Source organism: Danio aesculapii, chromosome 23, assembly GCF_903798145.1.
Source record: "Danio aesculapii chromosome 23, fDanAes4.1, whole genome shotgun sequence".
Taxonomy (NCBI): domain Eukaryota; kingdom Metazoa; phylum Chordata; class Actinopteri; order Cypriniformes; family Danionidae; genus Danio; species Danio aesculapii.
In genome coordinates this window covers 14,843,410-14,862,437 of record NC_079457.1, presented here as the reverse complement: position 1 = coordinate 14,862,437, position 19,028 = coordinate 14,843,410, and the positions used below count along the sequence as shown (strand labels likewise).

Genomic DNA, 19,028 nt, shown 5'->3' with positions numbered 1-19,028 from the left:
GAGGCGGGAGCGCGGCTCGGGGTGGCGCCTCTGCCGGACTGTGGGGAGCGCGCGCACGTCTGACAGCAGCAGCAGCAGCAGGTTTTAATGGCATTCGGAGCCCGAAGATCAGACGCACGTAGGAATGCAGCGTGCACGTCGGACTGTCTTTAAGCAAATGCTGTCAAATTCTTATTGGATATGTAGTTTTCGCCATGTGTTGCTGCAACAGATGAACTCGGAGTAAAATATATATTTTTTTAATTACATCGGACCTGAGTGAAACATGCATCTCTTTCGGAGTTACAATTATAAAGTCTTTCCCGATCGCTGTTCAAATGAGAAAACTCCTCAGATTCGGGGAATTAGCTGGGTAAGTGGGCTGAAATATATTACTTAAAATAAAAATAGTAACAATAAAACATGTAGAACTAATATATTAAATAAGAGATTATTATAACTTTATAATCTGATTGTCACCATGAAATAGGTGCTCGTAATCTCGTAAAGTTGTGAAACGTTATCAAAGAATGTTTAAAGTGTTAATAGATTACATTGTGACATCTCAAACCTGGCTCTAGACTATAGGCTACGTGTTGTGTTTGTTCAAAATGTGCTTAAAATATTCAACACATTTTTGTTTATATGTTAATGCAACAATAAAATGTCTGATACTATATTAATGATACCATAAATAATGATGGTATATTAATAAATGTTTACTTTTGCTTCACACATATATTCACTAAATGATCCGTTTTTAAAATAAAATTCAAACAATATTTCTATTTTTTTCTCTCCAAAAATGACTATTTTCACACTATTGGCTTTTTATAACTAATGAAGCATGTTTGTTTGTGTCAGAATGTGTGAGAGCCGATGATGGCATTGAAACCAATGCCAACTGTTGTGAAAAAACAGAAGGCTAAGACATTTAACTGAAGTCCCCCAGACACTGAACAACAGAGCTTTCCATTCTTTTTGTCTCTGTTTTTGTGTTTACGTGTTGTTAAAGGGTTAATCAAGGATGAGATATTTTTAGCGTATTGTTCATTGTCCATCTTAAGGCTTGTTCCCTTACAGTTTGGAAAAGAATGCGCACAGGAAGACCCGCACTGCTGTAGACCTTAGTGAACTTTAGTGAACTATGGGGAAAATCTCATATAGCATTTGCCCTGATATTAAGGATCTAAATTCAAGAAAATGTGGACTGATCTCTTTTAGATTATATTCATTTCTGGTTTTTATCAGTTGGCCTTTGTGTCAGTGTCAAAAAGAAAGTGGAAGATGAAATGAGGCACTACTGTATGTAAACCGGTGATTTACCATCTCCATATTACATAAAGTATTTATTAACTTGGATGTACACATCACTCTCAGAAATAAAGGTACAAAATCTGTCACTGGAGCGGTACCTTTTCAAAAGGAACATTTTTGTTCCTAACAGGTCCTTAAAGGTACATATTAATATCTAAAAAGTACAAATGTGGACGTCATAATACTTTAAAAGTATAAAAGTGAGCCTTAAAGGTACAAAAGTGAATCTTAAACATACGAAAATGGACCCTAAAGGTACTAATGTTTACCTGTGTGGTGCAAAAGTGTACTTTTTGAAAAGGTACCACCCCAGTGACAGATTTTGTTCCTTTATTTTTGTATGTTGGATACTTGTCTTCAAATACACATCTCTTTCATTTAGAAAACATTAGTTGTGGAGTGTTGGTCTTTTATGTGTGAAGATACTGGTGGACACACACATCCCTCTTTTACATTCCAGCAATAAGTGTCGTGGCTTAGGATGAAATACCTCAGGAACCCCTGAGAAAGAGATAAAGAGCTCTGGTTAAAGAGATATCCATGTGTTATTTCAATGTGCCACTGTCTGCACTCCATCAGAGTTGACTTTATCTGGCTGCTATTTTCCTCTTTTTTTTTCTCCATCTAAAGGTTTTTTAGGGGACAAAACCAAACTTCATCCTGAGACATGCTTTTAGGACTGTCCAGCATTTATCACACAGTAACATAATTGTGTCAACCATTTAAGTGGGATTTCTATTTAAAAAATATTTAATTTGTCCATGATTTCTATTTACAGACATAAAACTTGACATACAGTTAGAAAAACATCTTATTTTATACTTTACCATCCATCCATCCATCCATCCATCCATCCATCCATCCATCCATCCATCTATCTGTCTATCTATCTATCTATCTATCTATCTATCTATCTATCTATCTATCTATCTATCTGCTCATATTTCTGTCCATTCATCCCTCTTTCATCCATCGTTTTTCATCCAGGGTTTTTCAATATTATTTTGATATTCTGCAGAATATTGCAATTTATTTTCAACATTTCTTTAAATTATGTCCCCAAAGGAAAAATTTAGTAACATATTTTATATAAATTACCTTTATCTGTTTGTGATTCTCACTTCAGTTTTATTGGTACAGTGCAAAATGCATATAAATGGGATTGTCAAGCAGAAAACCTGACCAACACTTTAACAGAAACTTTACTTTAATGCTAATCTTTTAGCAGATGCTTTATCCAAAGTGACTTATAATCAGGAAGGCATCAAGTGATTCATTATAAAGAGACAGTATCGAGTGCTACTAATACAAAGTATCTAGAAAACTAACAGAAACAAAATCTAGAGTAGGCAGGGGATTAAGATTTTTTTTAACATTTATTTTGTTTTGAAAGTCAAGAACTCATGAAACAAATTGGCGAATAAGTAAATCAGCTGTTCATATTGGATTGGGAGATCTTTTTGTCAGTGAGGAACTGTGAAAAGGTCCTAGAAATAGTTTTTGAGCCTCTGTGATGGCACCACGAGCCTTCAGGTATAGCTTTGTAGAAATAAGTGGATGTAGGAGGATACAGAGCCTGTATATGTTCTGTAAGCAAGTATCAAAGTTTTGGATTGGATGCAAGCTTTAACTGGTAGCCATGCAGGGAGATAAAAAAAAAAGGTGTGATGAAGATTATAGCTTGTGCTTGTTGTAGAAAACCTGTCTTAAATGTTGCTAGCATCTTTATTTTACTAACTTACTTCATGCTGAAGGTGACCCCACTGACAATAAAAAAATATTTTACAAAAAAAAAAAAAAAAAAAAAAAAAAAAAAATCAACACCACCATCTACCATAGAGGACTGTAAAAATATTGCAAGACTTTGGTGTAGCAGTAATTTCCTCCACCTGTCCAATAATCCACCATCTTAGTTTGTATCCATCATCTGCCCATTCATCTATTTTCATCTGTCAATTATATACATTTCTGTCTAACCATCTATTTAGCCATCCATACTTCATCCATCTATATTTATCCACCTTATGTAAGAATCTGTCTATCCTGAATTATTTTGACTGATCATATTTCATGATCAGGTGATCTCAGATACTTCCCAGCACCTCTGAGTCAATATCTCTGTGTATTTTCTGTACTGAAGCATGTGATCCAGACGGCTGCAGTTTCACTCTACACAGTTTACTCAGTCAACAGAGCCACAGGGTGGAGAGATCTTCACGCCGGCCAACCTTATACTAAGTTTAATCAAGCATAAGGATGCAGTGAACCTGACCACCTGAGAATCATCCAACCATTTTTCTGTCCATTTCTTCCACCAAAAGTAAACCAAGCAGGAAAAACTTTGAGAAAAAAACATCTGTTTTTTTTTTAAACAACTTATACATGTACCTTAAAGGAACACTCCACTTTATTGTGGAAATAGACTCATTTTACAAGTCCCCAAGAGTTAAATTAGAGTTAATTTACAAATACATTCAGCCAATCTCCGGGTTTGGCAGGAGCACATTTAGCTTAGCATAAATTATTGAATCAGATTAGACCATTAGCATCTCACTCCAAAAAAAATCTAGCTATCTGTCTGTCCGTCCGTCCGTCCATCTACCCATCCAACTATCCATCTATCCATCTATCTATCTATCTATCCATCTATCCATCTATCCATCTATCTATCTATCTATCTATCTATCTATCTATCTATCTATCTATCTATCTATCTATCTATCTATCTAGTAATTACATCAAGTAATAGTATCTAGTAATTACATCAAGTACCAAAACTGACAGAAAATGAAAAGTTGCTATTTTTTAGTTTGAAATGGCTGTAACCAGTCTCTCGTTCCAGCGTAATAATCAAGGGACTTTGCTGCTTGCCATAGCTGCAGCAGGCGCAGTGATATTACGCTGTGGTTACATAATTATCTAGCTATTTTCAGGTGTTGGAGACAGTTTTTCTCAGTGGCTTTGGTGCATTTCTCACAGCATTATTTACATTTGCACAACAGTTAATGCATTTCTCCAAACAATTAGTACAAACTGCAAAACCTAGTTGATAACTTGCAAAAGCGTGTCACTTGCTTAAAATGGAGAGCTCATTCCTCAAAAGCAAGTATTGATGTCAATGAAAGTGCCAGTGTCATTAAAATGGAACGTTCTGACACCATTGTTTATGAACAAGATAGTCAAATGGCTTTGTCATGTTTTCATTATGATAGTTTACTCTGTACATTTTTTCCAATGCTAAAAAGTCAGATTTTGGTGACACGTCCTGAAAACGCTCAAGACAGCACTATATACTATTTACACAGCCATTTGAAAACTACAGTAAAGTTAGACATCACTGCATTTAGTGAGGTATCCGAGTACAAGACACTGAATATGTATGTTTCACATTCTTTTTTTATTCTAATTTATTCACAGCATTGTGCAGAAGAATAAACACACCCTTATTTACAACAAACATAAACTTCCTTTGGATAGAGCTGTGCACAACTGTAAACAATATTGCAGTACATATTGGAACTAAACCTACAACATAACATAGGTCTGTAAATCATTCATGAAATTGTTCAATTTGAAGACATTTTCAGGAAAAAAAAAAAGATTTTAAAAATATTTATAAAATTAGCTTGACAGATTGACAACTAGTTTTTTTGCATGTAATGACTGAAGTATTGATATGAGGACTATTAGTTTTATATGAATGACTATTCAGCATTCACAAGTTTAGTTAATTTTGACTGACATGACATAAGCAAATTATAATGTTATAAAACAGCAGAGAGTTCAAAAGCATTCGCAATTTGTTGGAAGGAATGAGAAACTGCTACTATGATGTGCACAAACGACTAATTGTTTTGAGAAATGCATTAACTGTTGTGCAAATGTAAATAGTGTTGTGAGAAATGCACCAAAGTGACTAAGAAAAACTGTAAAATCATTGTGCCTGGTGCAGCTATGGCACAGCAGCAAAGTTCCTTGATTATTACTCCAGAATGATGTAACTAAAGAAGAGTCAAGCTTTGTTTTTTTTGTTTGTTTTTTTGGAGTGAGATGTTAATAGTCTATTCCAATTTATGTTAAGCTAAGCTAAAAGTACTCCTGCCAAACCTGAATATCAGCTGAATACATTCAAATATGGTAAAACTCAAAAGATTGACTTTAGGGGGCTTGTTAAAGGACCCTATTTCAGAAAAAAAAGTGGAGTGTTCCTTTAAGATCTTTATGAGAACTAATAAATCAGCTTTAAATGTTGGCAGTGTTGACTCAAAGCTGATGGGTTTTCTGTGGGCGTCTGCTTCATTAGCTCCCAGGGTGGTGTAGCGTGGTGTATTGGTTACAGAAATAGTAAAAAACTGTCATCATTTACTCACTCGCATGCTGTCCCAAACCTGCATGACTTCTGTGAAAAAGAGATGTTTAACTCACACCGGTGTCATTTAGCTGAATATTATAGAGATTTTGAATGACATTAGAGTGACTAAATGATGACAGAAGTATCCTGAATGGAGCAGGAAAGGGTGCTGAAGTATTATGTTAATAACTGTGAGCCATTATAATTGTTCATGCAGGAGAAAAGCTGTAAGATTAGTTTTCAGAAAACCAATAAAGATACATTATCAGGAAAAGGCCATAAATAGCAGGATATGCTTCTTAATGCCTGACAGCATTAGTCAGTTAATGTGGAGAAAAACCTGCCATGGGAACAGAGTCTGATAATGTCTCATGAAAACTGAGTTATGAGGAGAAAGAGGTGGAATTTGGGCAGTTTGAGCACTGAGGAGATTGTTTTGCTACAAATTTATAAACAGTTATAGAGCAATGCTATAGCTTATGTCCTTAGTGGATCAAGTTAGTTCACTTGGTCATCATGGTAATGCCCCCCTGGAGCTCTTTTCTAGTCATGAAAGTTCAGTTCTCGTCTGTTTGAGTGGAGAAAGAATGAAATCTCCAAGGTGCCATTACAGTTTCAAATCACAGATAAAATCTAACAACAATGGAGTCATAAATTCAGCCGCATTTACACAAAACAGGTGAGGCCAGCCCAGCCCAGCAATGTTATTGTTGTTTAGAAGTCTTTAAAGGTCCTCTTAAGTGCTTTGAAATGTGCGTTTTTTTATTCAAAGTTTGACGTAATCTCAACTGAAAAATGAAGAGAAGGCAGGATAAAGAATAGCTCCTCCCCTTTAAAAAAACAGCCAATAGCATTTTGTTTTTCTCACAGCTCTGCCAGTTGAAATCAAGTGCGTCAAATGAAAAGCAAAGCAGAAGCGTCTTGAAGGGGGCAGGGCATGTCAGATACTAGAGTATGTGATTGGTCAAGATTTGTTGAGAAACTGAAGTATAAGGTGACGTGAAAAAAAAAACGTTGATGCATTTAGGCGGATCTCATGTTTATATCCGATTTATATCTTTTAGACGCAAATTTAGTCATTGTTTTGTACCACACTAGCTTATAGATATTGTTGAAGACTAGCATACTGATACTAACATCTAAAAACGTTATTTTAATTTCACTGGACCTTTAAAATGTCTTTTAGTTTTTATTTTAGTTTAGTTTTTTCAAAACATATTTATTGTGTTTTGTTTGAACTGCAGAACAAAATACATAAAAAACATAAAATTAAATAAAAAGACTAATGTGATAGCAGAGACTGAAAGACCTGTAATGGGTGAGACAAAGGAAACATCCAAAACATGTAGTGTTGGTGGTCCTCCAGAAACATGGTTGAAAAACACTGACATAAGGGATCTCCTGGAAAACATACAGTTGAAGTCAGAATTATTAGCTGCCCCCCCCCCCCCCCTCCTTTGAATTTATTTTTCTTTTTAAAATATTTCTCAAATGATGTTTAACAGAGCAAGGAAATTTTCCCAGTACGTCTGATAATATTTTTTCTTCTGGAGAAAGTCTTATTCGTTTTATTTTGGCTAGAATAAAAGCAATTTAAAAAAATTTAAAAGCCATTTTAATGTCAAAATGATTATTCCCTTTAAGCAATATATATTTTCCGATAGTTTCAAAACAAACCATCATTATACAATAACTTACCTTATTACGCTAACCTGCCTAGTTAACCTAATTAACCTAGTTAAGCCTTTTTAAGCTGTATAGAAGTGTCTTGAAAAATATCTAGTCAAATGTTATTTACTGTCATCATGGCAAAGACAAAATAAATCAGTTATTAGAAATGAGTTATTAAAACTGTCATGTTTAGAAATGTATAAATCCATTAAACAGAAATTGGGGGAAAAAAATAAACAGGGGGCTAATAATTCTTCAACTGTAAGTTATTACTTTTATAAAGTCTCATTTGTGGAAATTCTGTATGTTAGTTATGATTTGACATGTTGGAGTTTAGCACTTTGAAATGGCGCTGTATTATTTATACTTCATAATAATGTTATACAGACCTACTAAACACAATAATAATTTTTCATTTTTACAAATATAACAATAATGTCAGCACAGCAGGCCTGATTTGTCTTTAAATGTTTATTTCTCTTCACAGACTCCACAGTAATGGTCAGACTGGTTCAAAAATTACTTTGAATGATTCATTATCAACACATTTGTATGTTTTTTGTGTCATTTAACGCTTCACAAATGAATACGATCTGGCTTTTTCCAAGTGTTTCGTGATTTTGGGCATAACCAGAGCTAAATGAATTAAGAGTTTCACATATGCTGTAGTCCGTTATCAGCAGACTGTTTTGTTTTACTGTATTTTTGACAGATTATGCTGAAACTGAGTACTTTTGTACACTTGTGTTGATGTCTGAAAGCAAAATCAAATTGCTTAGACCAGTGTTTCTAAACCATGTTCCTGGAGGACCACCAACACAGCATGTTTTAGATGTCTCCTTTGTGTGTCACACCCATTACAGGTCTTTCAGTCTTTGCTAATGAGCTGATGATCTGAATCAGGTGTGTTTGGTTAAGGATGGAAAATGTGCAAAGCTGGTGGTCCTCCAGGAACGTGGTTGAGAATTAAATTTTTTTAATAAACTTACATGGGATGAGCAGGAGTTGTGTATGCCACTGAGAGGTGTATGCCATTACTTCATTGGCACGCAGTTTCTATATCGGTCTTGTTATCCGCCTGCACATGAAATATAATATGATAATCAATTGCATCCAGTGATTCAGTTCATTTCAGAATCAATAACTAGTAATAAAGCAACCAGGCATCTAAACCATAGTATTTCAATACGATTCATCCATTATTCTGTCTTTGGTCTCAGAAATGTTCTGATTTTCATGAGGAGAGATCATCTTTTTTTGCCTCTTGATTGCGAGAGATCAAAGCCGCTGGTGATTATTGTTAGTTAATGGCCGGACAGAGAACCAAAACCTGGAGTGCTTCTTGAGCAGGAACCCCATCAGATATGCATGCTTACAACCTGTTCACTCTGTAGTATGTGGTTCAGTTCAGCTGCTTGAAATCACTCGACTGCTTCCTCTTTTCTAGTGTCATTTCAATGACATAATGGACGCTAAATGAATAGTTCTATCAGTAATCATGACTGACTTTCATATAGGAATGGAAATGGGGTCATTGCTTTGTCTTGTACGATTGCCAGATTGTGTCATTGCCTTTTTATCAAAATGCCAAAATATCAGTGAGTAAATGTCTCTATATTTTTAACAAAAAAATATGATGTATACTGTTATTGTATACTGGTGGCACAGTGGGTAGCACATTCGCCTCACAGCAAGAAGGTCACTGGTTCGAGCCTCAGCTGGGTCAGTTGGCTTTTCTGTGTGGAGTTGGAATTGTGCATCCGCTGCATAAAACATGTGCTGGATAAGTTGGTGGTTCATTCTGCTGTGGCGACCCCAGATCAATAAAGGGACTAAGCCAAAAAGAAAATGAATGAATGACACTTGTTGCACTTAATGACAATGGAAGATTATTTAAATCTATATTATGGCATTTTGTTTTTATAAATGTTATTTGAATAATTAAAAGAGGAAAATAAATAAATAAATAAATAAATAAATAAATAAATTAATTAATTAATAAATAAATAAATAAATAAATGTATATACAGTTGAAGTCAAAATAATTAGCCCTTCTGTGAAATTTAAATTCTTTTCAAGAGTTCACACTTAGATATTGCTTGACAACTGTTAGCAAGTTTGGCATGCTGTCCCGGGAGAGAACCCTGAGCTCGGAGATAGGTGAGCCCAGGGCTCCCGCCTGGTCCACAGAGCATATGAGGGGAGTACGAGATCAGGTGGTTTTCGAGAGCTCCCCGTGGTAAAAGAAAAAAGGAGGAGAAGGGGTGGATGGGGGGTTTCTTCGGAAAACGAAGCTAAGAGAGTAGTTCTAGCTAGGCTACTTATAGTGAGTTGGGGTTAATCTGATTGGCTAACTAGTGAATGTAGATGAGTGGCCAGCTGCAGTCAATCATATCACGTGCTCCTCTCGAAATTAGTTTGAAAACTTCACTTAAAAATATTTCCCAGGTGCTGTTTAATGGAGATCGTTTTCAACAACTTTTTAAAAACGTAATAGTTTTTATAACTAATTTCAAATAACTGATTTCTCTTGCATTTGCCATGATGACGGTACATACTGTAATATTTATCAAGTATTCTACATTCCACTCTTCCACAAACCCTAATTACCAGTTTATTCCCTTCAAAACTATTCACAGTGCATATTTAACTACACATATACGACATATCATAAGTTTATTTTCACATCCTTATCGTTAGTTCTGTGAACCAGATACCTTTTTACATATGATGTGGGAATGTCCAAAGGTGCAAAAACTTTGGGATTCTGTGCTGGACATTTAATTTAAAGTTACAAAAATTTGTTTCCCCAAAGATTTAGTATTGTTAATGTTAAATGATAACTCTTAATTTCCCTTAAATGCAAAGGTCCGTAAATTTTGGTTAGCTGCTTCAACTGCTACAAAGAAAATGTTGGTACCGAGGTGGAAACCCCCTTATGATCTCTCTGTTAAGCACTAGTTGCAATCACTATTGGAAATACTGTACGTAAAACTGTCATCAGCACGGATCAACCATGCTAAACTGGGCATTTTGACGGTGTAGATAATCTATATATACAACATCAAAGAAATCTTGGACACTCTCATCCGATACTACACAAATGTCAAATTTAATGTAATTTATTCACTTGCGTAGTCTAAACGACAGTTATCTTGTGATTCCTGATGTGCATATAACAGGATGAGGAGATGGGGGGATATATATGGAGTTATAGCTGTTAAAAATATACTTCTCTATCTGATTGTAAAATTGTATATATTCATTTTGGAAATAAAAAAATTAATTAAAAAAAGATACTAGTATTCAGCCTTAATTTCACTTAAATTCAGCTTAAAGCTTAACTAGGTTATTAGGTTAATTGGGCAAGTTAATGAATAGCAGTGGTTTGTTCTGACTCTGTTGTGGAAAAGGCGGCTTATAATAATAAAATAACAATAAAAATTGTTTAAAAAAAATTAGAAACTGCTTTTATTCCAACAAAACTAAAATACTGTGAACATTTCAGTCTAAGAATCTTTAATATACACATATACTGTATACATATATAAAACCTAAATATCTAACTCTCATTGTAAAAATGCAGGGTTCTACACAATCCCTTCATGTTGGTGCAACACAAATAAATTAAGTTACAAATTTAAGTGGATTGAACATAAAACAATTAAGTTGTCCCAAAAAACCCTCAAGAATTGTGTCGATTCAGTTCATATTAAGCAAGTAGTTTGAACAAGTAGCAAAAAAATTATATAATAAATAAATATTTTAAATAATTGTGTCTAGTTTAATATCTCCACAACATCCAAATTGTCACATTCTTCTGTAAAACAGTGGCCATATCAAACTTTTCCCAAAAACAATGCCCATATCAAGGCCCACAAGGAATCTGCGCACACAGAAATCAGCAGATCTGTATATTTAGCCCATCATTGAGTCTGTATTTATTTATTTGTGTAATTGTGTGTAAATTTATATTTATTCAGTTTTTTAATTATTTTCAGTAATATTATTGACAAATATGAAAATGTTCATATGATTTATTTACAATTCAGTATAGAGAAATTATATGAGAGACTCGCTTTGTTTACCAATTAAGTGGATCTAATTGGATTTGCATTGTAAATAAAAGATAAAAAGGTATTAATTGTATTTCATTTATTAAGTTTTTAGTTACGATACTCGAAAATCATTCCACATAAATCCACCGATTTTTTTTTTTTCAATTCTCCGCAGAAATAACAAAAAATGTGTGCAGATTCGGTCTGGCCCTACCTATATCGTCTATGTTTTTGCATTAAATAATATTGTATATAATGTTGCACAGCCTCAGCACATTTGTTAATAGAGCTGTATTAGAAAAAGCTCCTAACGGCAGTCTCCGTTCCTCCTCCACCACACATGCTTATAGAGCCAAACATTCCACACAAATTCCTGCGGGAATCTTAATTACATTATGCTTGTTAATTAGTCTTTGCGGAGAGGGAGACAGGTGCCAAAGATCATGTACAGGGCTTGTGTCAAATACCATGCATGGTGACATTAGTCTGGCATGGCATTGTTTAACCCTCGGTACCTTTGTAGTATAAAGTTTTAATACTTTCGATGCTGCATATGGACAGAATGGCATTTCAGCTGCCACATATTTCTATAATGCTTTGAAATGAGATTTTTAGATTTCATGGCTTGCCTGTGCAACATGATGCTGAAGTGTAAATTCTTGTCATTTATACACGTTCTCTTGTCTGTTTTTCTTCCTCACAGACGCCTCTGCCAGACTCTGTGGATACACAAGACACCATCAAACAGGTATGAAGGGTTTTGGTTTATTGTACATGCCGACAAGCCTTAAAGGAACAGTTGTTTCAAATAAAAAAAATCTAATCAAATCAAATTTTAAAAAAAGATGAAATTGTATTATTTACTTACAGTACCTTTATGTTGTTCCAAACTGAAAGAATTTCTTCTGTGGAACACAAAAGGGGACATTTGAAACCATTTAGTTTTGTTTTGTCTTTCATGTATTTACAATAAATGGACATCAATTAAACAATTACACTGAAGAAAAGAAAAAGCAGAGGAAAAACTCCTTATCAGCTCACATGATATGATTCAAGACTCATTAAATAATTCTATGAGGATTAGAGCAAAATAAAAGCTGCATAAATAACAGACCACAATTAGGATGTATTTGCATCCTTTTTAACTTGCTTGGAAGGATAAAAAAATCCATATAGGTAAATTTATTATATATTATATTATATTATTTTATACAAAAATTCTGTCTGGTTCTTGAATCTGATTGGCTGATAGCTGTGCGATATTCTGCCAGTAAATGCACTTGTGCCACCTCTTCACCCTTGTGTATTACTCCGCCCACATACAATGACAAGCAGAGGACTCTCTACAGTTTGACAAATCTTGCTGCTGTTGGGCAACATAATGTACTTCTGAGGCTATTTTAGTCGAGAATCTAGTTGTTTAGACTAAACTATGCATTTTATTTATAAGGATAGTGCCTATTTTAAAATAATTATAATTTCTAAGAGACACCGCGTCGGCTGCCAATAGCCTGTCAATGAGCAGACCAAAGACGTTGTCTATCCACAAGATGGTGACAGAGATCGCATAATAAGCCCTTAGAAGATAAAACTGCGTAATTTTTAACTACAGCTGATCAAATCATTATTAAACAGTTAAATGATATTCTAAGTCAATCTCTCTCTTTTGCATGTTGTAGTGCTGTATTTATACCATATAATTGTAGTGTATCGAGTGTGATATTGCTCATATATATATAGTAGGGAAAGGGTCTCAATACTTAGGACCATGTGATATTTCAGTTTTTCTTTTTAATAAATCTGCAAAAATGTCAACAACTCTGTCAATATGGGGTGCTGTGTGTATGCTAATGAGGAAAAAAATTAACTTAGATGATTTTAGCAAATGGCTGCAATATAACAAAGAGTGGAAAATTTAAGGGGGTCGGTCTGAATACTTTACGTACTCACTGTATATAGTAAAACTATCACTTTAAATAAGTTTTTGCAGTTACACTAAGTCACATTTACTAAACTGTACCAACATCAAAAAAATAAGTGCAATCTATTTATTGTGTTCATATTGTATTGCAAAAGACTTGTGGGCTTTTAAGCAGGATAATGGTTAATACAGGTAGGGTTGTCGGCACCAATAGCATAGTGGTTAGTGTGTCGACATAAAGCACCCAGGTGCTCGCGGCGACCCGGGTTCGATTCCAGACTCGAAGTCCTTTGCCAATCCTTCCCCTCTCTATGCTACCCATACTTTCCTGTCTGTTAATCTCTTCATTGTCCTGTCAATAATGGTGAAAACCCCTAAAAAATAATTCTAAAAAAAATACAGGTAGTGTTAGGGACAGGTTTGGTGGTACGGTGGGTTAATATGTAAGGGATGATCAACAATGTATTTATAAATGTAATTACAAAAATTAACAACAGAAAATTTGTTTTTTTGTAATAATTACATACATTTTTAATAATATAAGTACAATGTATACATAATGTAGTGCATTGTACCAAATTATTAATTGAAATGTACATACATTAAGTACTATGTGACTCGAAATAAAGTGTAACCGTTTTTTTGCCAATAGGGATATGTGGCATATTCTCTCTGACAGATAGCAAGCTTTTATCTTCACACTTCTGACCTTTCTATGTTTATAACTCATGCTCAAAGAGATTAGCATATAGAAGGTGGCAGTCTGTTCAGGATTATTAAAGGAGCTACCGTACATGAAGGACTCAGAAACACTAAGTGAACTACAGCCAACAACTGCTCATCCTTGCACTCATGCACATAATATACAAGAGACTAAACAGACTAAAAACATCTGATAATAGTGGTTTGGATAGTATTGTGGAATCCCTGCACGCTGTTAAAAAAAAAAAAAGTTAAATAACCGTTTTCATTAGTAATCTAAATAAGAACTCTGTAATTAGTCTGTAAAATAACAGAAAAAGTACTGGCAGGTTTATTACCAGGTTTTTGTATCATAATTTACAACACCAACCCAGACGATATCTCTTGTTGGAGAAAATAAATAACTAAAAAAACAACACATGAATCACAAGCAAATGGAAAAAAATATAAAATGAAATTTACTGGTATTATGTTGACAGATGATGCTATTAAAATTACACTTACATGATAGCTTGATTGTATATTTGAGACTGCTGACTATATAGACCAGGTCTGGGTTTCCCAATAACGATAGCGTTCTGTAAGTGCACGTTTGCGAACATTTGTTGCAGCTCCACATGCATTTCCCAAAAAGGCACGTAACATATTCACGCAAGAACACTTTCTATGTGCTTGGGATTTACTGTCTACTGTCTAAGTGCTGAAATATAACCTTCTATGGAGTCGTACACCAAACGCAATAATGGTCATCTCTTGTGGATTAGCAATATAAACCACCTATACACACAGACTACACATAAAAGGTCTGAAAAAATTAAGGTTAAAGGACATGAGGTTATCAATTTGAAATGCTTTGATATTGATATGACAATATATAGAAAATACATAATTTCATTTATGCAATGTATAAAATTAACATTTTTTTCAACATATCTTTTTTTCAACCGTTGTACTTACAAATATAGGCTTTATAAATGTTCTGATATATTAGCTACAATTTCTATATATTAAATCCTCACCCAGGTGTCACATTCCTCCAGACAGGATGAGGCCACAATACACACATTAAACAGATTCATTTTAAACTCATTTTTTACAAAACAACTTTTGTTGTTTTTCATAAACAACCATAATTGCTCCCATTATAATAATTAAAACACAGGTCTGTTATTGCACTAGTGTCAGTTTCAGTGAATTCCAAATGGAATCATAATGTTCCGATCATTATAATGCAAACATAAATGTTCTCAAACTCAATTTCAAAGTTGCATGCATATTTCACTGCTATGTTGCTGCTATTCCACTGTCCAAGACAGTTCTAGTACTACAGTGTCACTTCTTTCTGCTCATACAATACATGTCCCTTCAGTATCATGTGAGCCCCCGAGGGAGGAAGCCACTCTAAATATGTTGTTTTACTGGCTTTGCCTATCTCCAGTGTACAGTTCATCTTCAAAATAATTTTTTAAAAGTAGCTCAGTAGCTTTATATTAGCTTAACGAAGTACAAATTAGCTGCACAATATATCGTTTCAGCATTGATATTGCAATGTGCACATCTGTAATACTCACATTGCAAGATATGCAATGTTGAGTATGAATTAGGGCTGAAAAAAATCTGACATTACAATATTTTGTTTTTCTGCGATATATATATATATATATAATTATTATTATTATTACTTTTTTTTTTTTTTTTTTTTTTTCAACCCAATTTTTTCAATACAATTTACCAGATGGCTTGAATTGTTCTATTTGTTTAAAAAAATACAAATTGGTTGGGTCGATTTTGTAAGGTGTGAATCATGTATAAAAAAAAAATAATAAAATTGCATGAATAATTACAATATAGCAAAGAAAAAAGAAATTCAGTACAGTAACTCAGAAATTCAAATCAAACAGTTATCAAATTCAGAAATGTAATAATATAATGTAAAAATGACATTGTGTATTCTTCATTGTGTTAATCAATCAGTACATTTTTTCTTCATTAAAATTACAAATGTTTTACGTTATTGTCATTATTGTTGAATGCTTTACACCTTTTTAAAATTTTTAAAACATATGCAAATGATAAAGTTTCACTCTGTTATGGTTATACGTAGAAATGGCAAATCTCATTTATTCTCAATTGTTGATCGACTATAATCTCAATTTAACACTGCATATCCTGTGATGTGACTATTGCAGACACACACATTGCGATATTGATGCTGAAACAATACTTTGTGCAGCCCTAGTCTGAATTATAGTTGACCTGGAGCTACATAATTGTATTTAATTACTGTATTTATATGGAATTAATACAATTTGTGCAAGCAAAAAAAAAAGTTTTTCTTACTTAGAATTTTTGACTTGTTTCTAGTCCAAATAGTCTACATTTCAAAGCGAAAACAAGATTATTTTATTTACCCCACTGACAGATCATTTTACATTTTTTAAAGAAAAGCTCTTTTATTTATTTCTTCTGAATTTGAAAGCAAAACAATATTTTTACTTGATCTAAGAATTTTTTAGATATCTGGAATAGCAACGAGACAAAGCAAAGTAAGAAAAGCATTTTTTGCATTGTGATTATACAATTTCTGTACCTGAATACTATTAGGCTTCCCAAAAAACCATCAAATAGTTCTATTCAAACTATCTTGTGAAACTATTCGTATCGCAAAATTTATCGCAGAAAAATAAAATAAATCACAATATCAGTTTTTTTCCAAAATCGTGCAGCCCGAGTTCAAATATTGTCCTATAATTTCTTAGGAGATACAAACCCGGATTTAGACTCCTCAATATTTACAATAGTGATTGACTGACTCATAATAAACCATTTTAGTTTAATTTAATTAAATAATTAAATTAAATAATTAAATTAAAATTTAATTATTAATTTTAGCTTAATTTCTTGTAACGTTGTGGACAAGCAACAGGTTAGACCACATTTTGCATCCAGACCTATCGTATGCCATCTTTAATGGAATGCTTGTCATTGTATGACTGTGAAGGCAAAACTATTTGCTGTCTTCTGGAAACAATAGTGTAAATACAAGAGCTAATAAAATTATGTTTTGTTTCATACTGGCCATCTTGTCATCAGAAATGCTCTACTTACCTTACTTACATTGCAAATTTACACCTACAGTACATTATTGTCTGTATATAAAAGCTGTGAACGGAAGAGCTATTGTGCTCCAATAACGTCTAGTCAGATTTTCTTTTGGCATTTCGCCTTTATTAGACAGGACAGTAGAATGACAAGAGGGTGAGGTGGAGAGTCATATTTACAGGTTTTTTTGGGCATACAAAATTGTTTATGGAGCTTTGTATGATTGCAGTTAAACCTCTGAAGTCACATGGCAATGTTTTTGGTTCCTTTTCTGGATTTATAACATCTCTGGATGTGTATATAACATAGAGAATGAGAGATCTCCTGGATTTCACCTAAAATATCTTAATATTTGTTCTGAAGATGATTAAAGGTCTTAGGGGGTTGGAATGACATGAAGGTGAGAAATGAATAGCACAATTTTCATTTTTGGGTAAACTAGCCCTTTAATCTATTGAGATATTGTTGCGCAAACCCATATGTTATGAATAAGCAAACCCATTCAAACCATAAATGTGACTTAAAAGCATGCTTAATGACCATAAAGATCTATTTTCTTTGCACACAACTGTTCTGTTCTTTTCTAATGTGATTCTGCTTTGAATACAAAGAGGGGAAAGTTGAAATACCTGAGAGGAATGCAGCTGAGGTGCTGTTTGTTTTTTCAATAGACAGTTTTAAACAGACATCTGGGCTTGAATATTTAGGTATTGGTCAGTGCCTGATGGGAGAAAAGGCAATATTGCCAAGGATTTGAGTGTGGTTTACCAGGGCTCTGGGAGGACGTTTCATCTGTGGAATGCGTTCAGCTCCTGGAGTGTTTTTGTGGGCACAAGTGACTCCTCGAGTGGGTTTTCTGTGAGCAGAAAGAGAACATGGAGAGTTGTTTTCAACTGAGCCCTCTGATCTTTTCTCTTAGTGGTGTTTTTTAAGGCAAGAATCTATTATTATCATTCATACTTAGGGAAATAAGCATGACTATCTAAATAAGGGTTTTATAAACTTCTGTCCTTAAAAATTATATGATTTACATTTAGTTGAAGTCAGAATTATTAGTCCTCCTGAATTATTAATCCCCCTGTTTTTCCCAAAACAAAGATTTTTTTCAACACATTTCTAAACATAATAGATTTAATAACTCATTTTTAATAAATGATTTCCTTTATCTTTGCCATGATGGCAGTACAAGTGCAATTTAAAGGCTTAACTAGGTTAATTAGGCAAATCATTGTATAACAATGGTTCGTAGACAATCGAAATAAATTATTCCTTAACCTTAACCATTAACCTTTTTAAAGGGGTTTTGAAAACAATTAAAACTGCTTTTATTCTAGTCAAAATAAATCAAATAAGACTTTCTCCAGAAGAAAAAAATATAGGAAATACGGTGAAAAATCCCTTGCTCTGTTAAACATCATTTGGGACGTATTTGAAAAAGAAATTCACAGGAGGTCTAATAATTTTGACATCAACTGTATGTGTTTGGCAGATGCTTTTATCTAAAGTGACTTCTGCATTGAAGGTAGGATTTAATTAATTCTTGTTTTCCCTGTGAATCAAATCCATAAACTTGGCATTGCGGCATTTTGCTTTTTGAGGAAAACTACATCAAACAAACTATATGTAAAGAATGTAACAACGTCATGCAACATGACCAGAATGTAACAGAGATTTGTTATACACCTCACTAATGGCATATCAACCACCCAGAAAAACTACTAGCAACATGACAAAAACCACCTTAGTAGCCACATAACGACACTTTTTCGGTAACCTTGACAGTAAGAACAGTCTTTACAAGTTCAAGTTCATTTTTTTTATGATTCTGATTTAAATCAGATTTAAATCATTAACACGATTAAATGTTATTTTTATATTTTCAGCTTTCGTTTGAATTACGGTCACTAAAAAGGATAATTTTCATCAA

At 33.7% G+C, this 19,028-nt stretch overlaps 1 protein-coding gene across 4 annotated transcripts in view; it reads left to right on the top strand.

The window, feature by feature from the left end:
- Positions 1-19,028, top strand: part of rapgef3 (Rap guanine nucleotide exchange factor (GEF) 3) — a 77,466-nt gene that overhangs the window by 16,386 nt on the left and 42,052 nt on the right. For 3 of the 4 annotated variants that reach the window (XM_056449267.1, XM_056449266.1, XM_056449264.1), the window contains exon 3: positions 12,080-12,124. In XM_056449267.1, the coding sequence (XP_056305242.1) occupies positions 12,080-12,124 (45 nt within the window). Of the gene's footprint in view, positions 1-78; positions 353-12,079; positions 12,125-19,028 lie in introns of those variants that run through there. The other variant, XM_056449265.1, reaches the window with a different exon arrangement.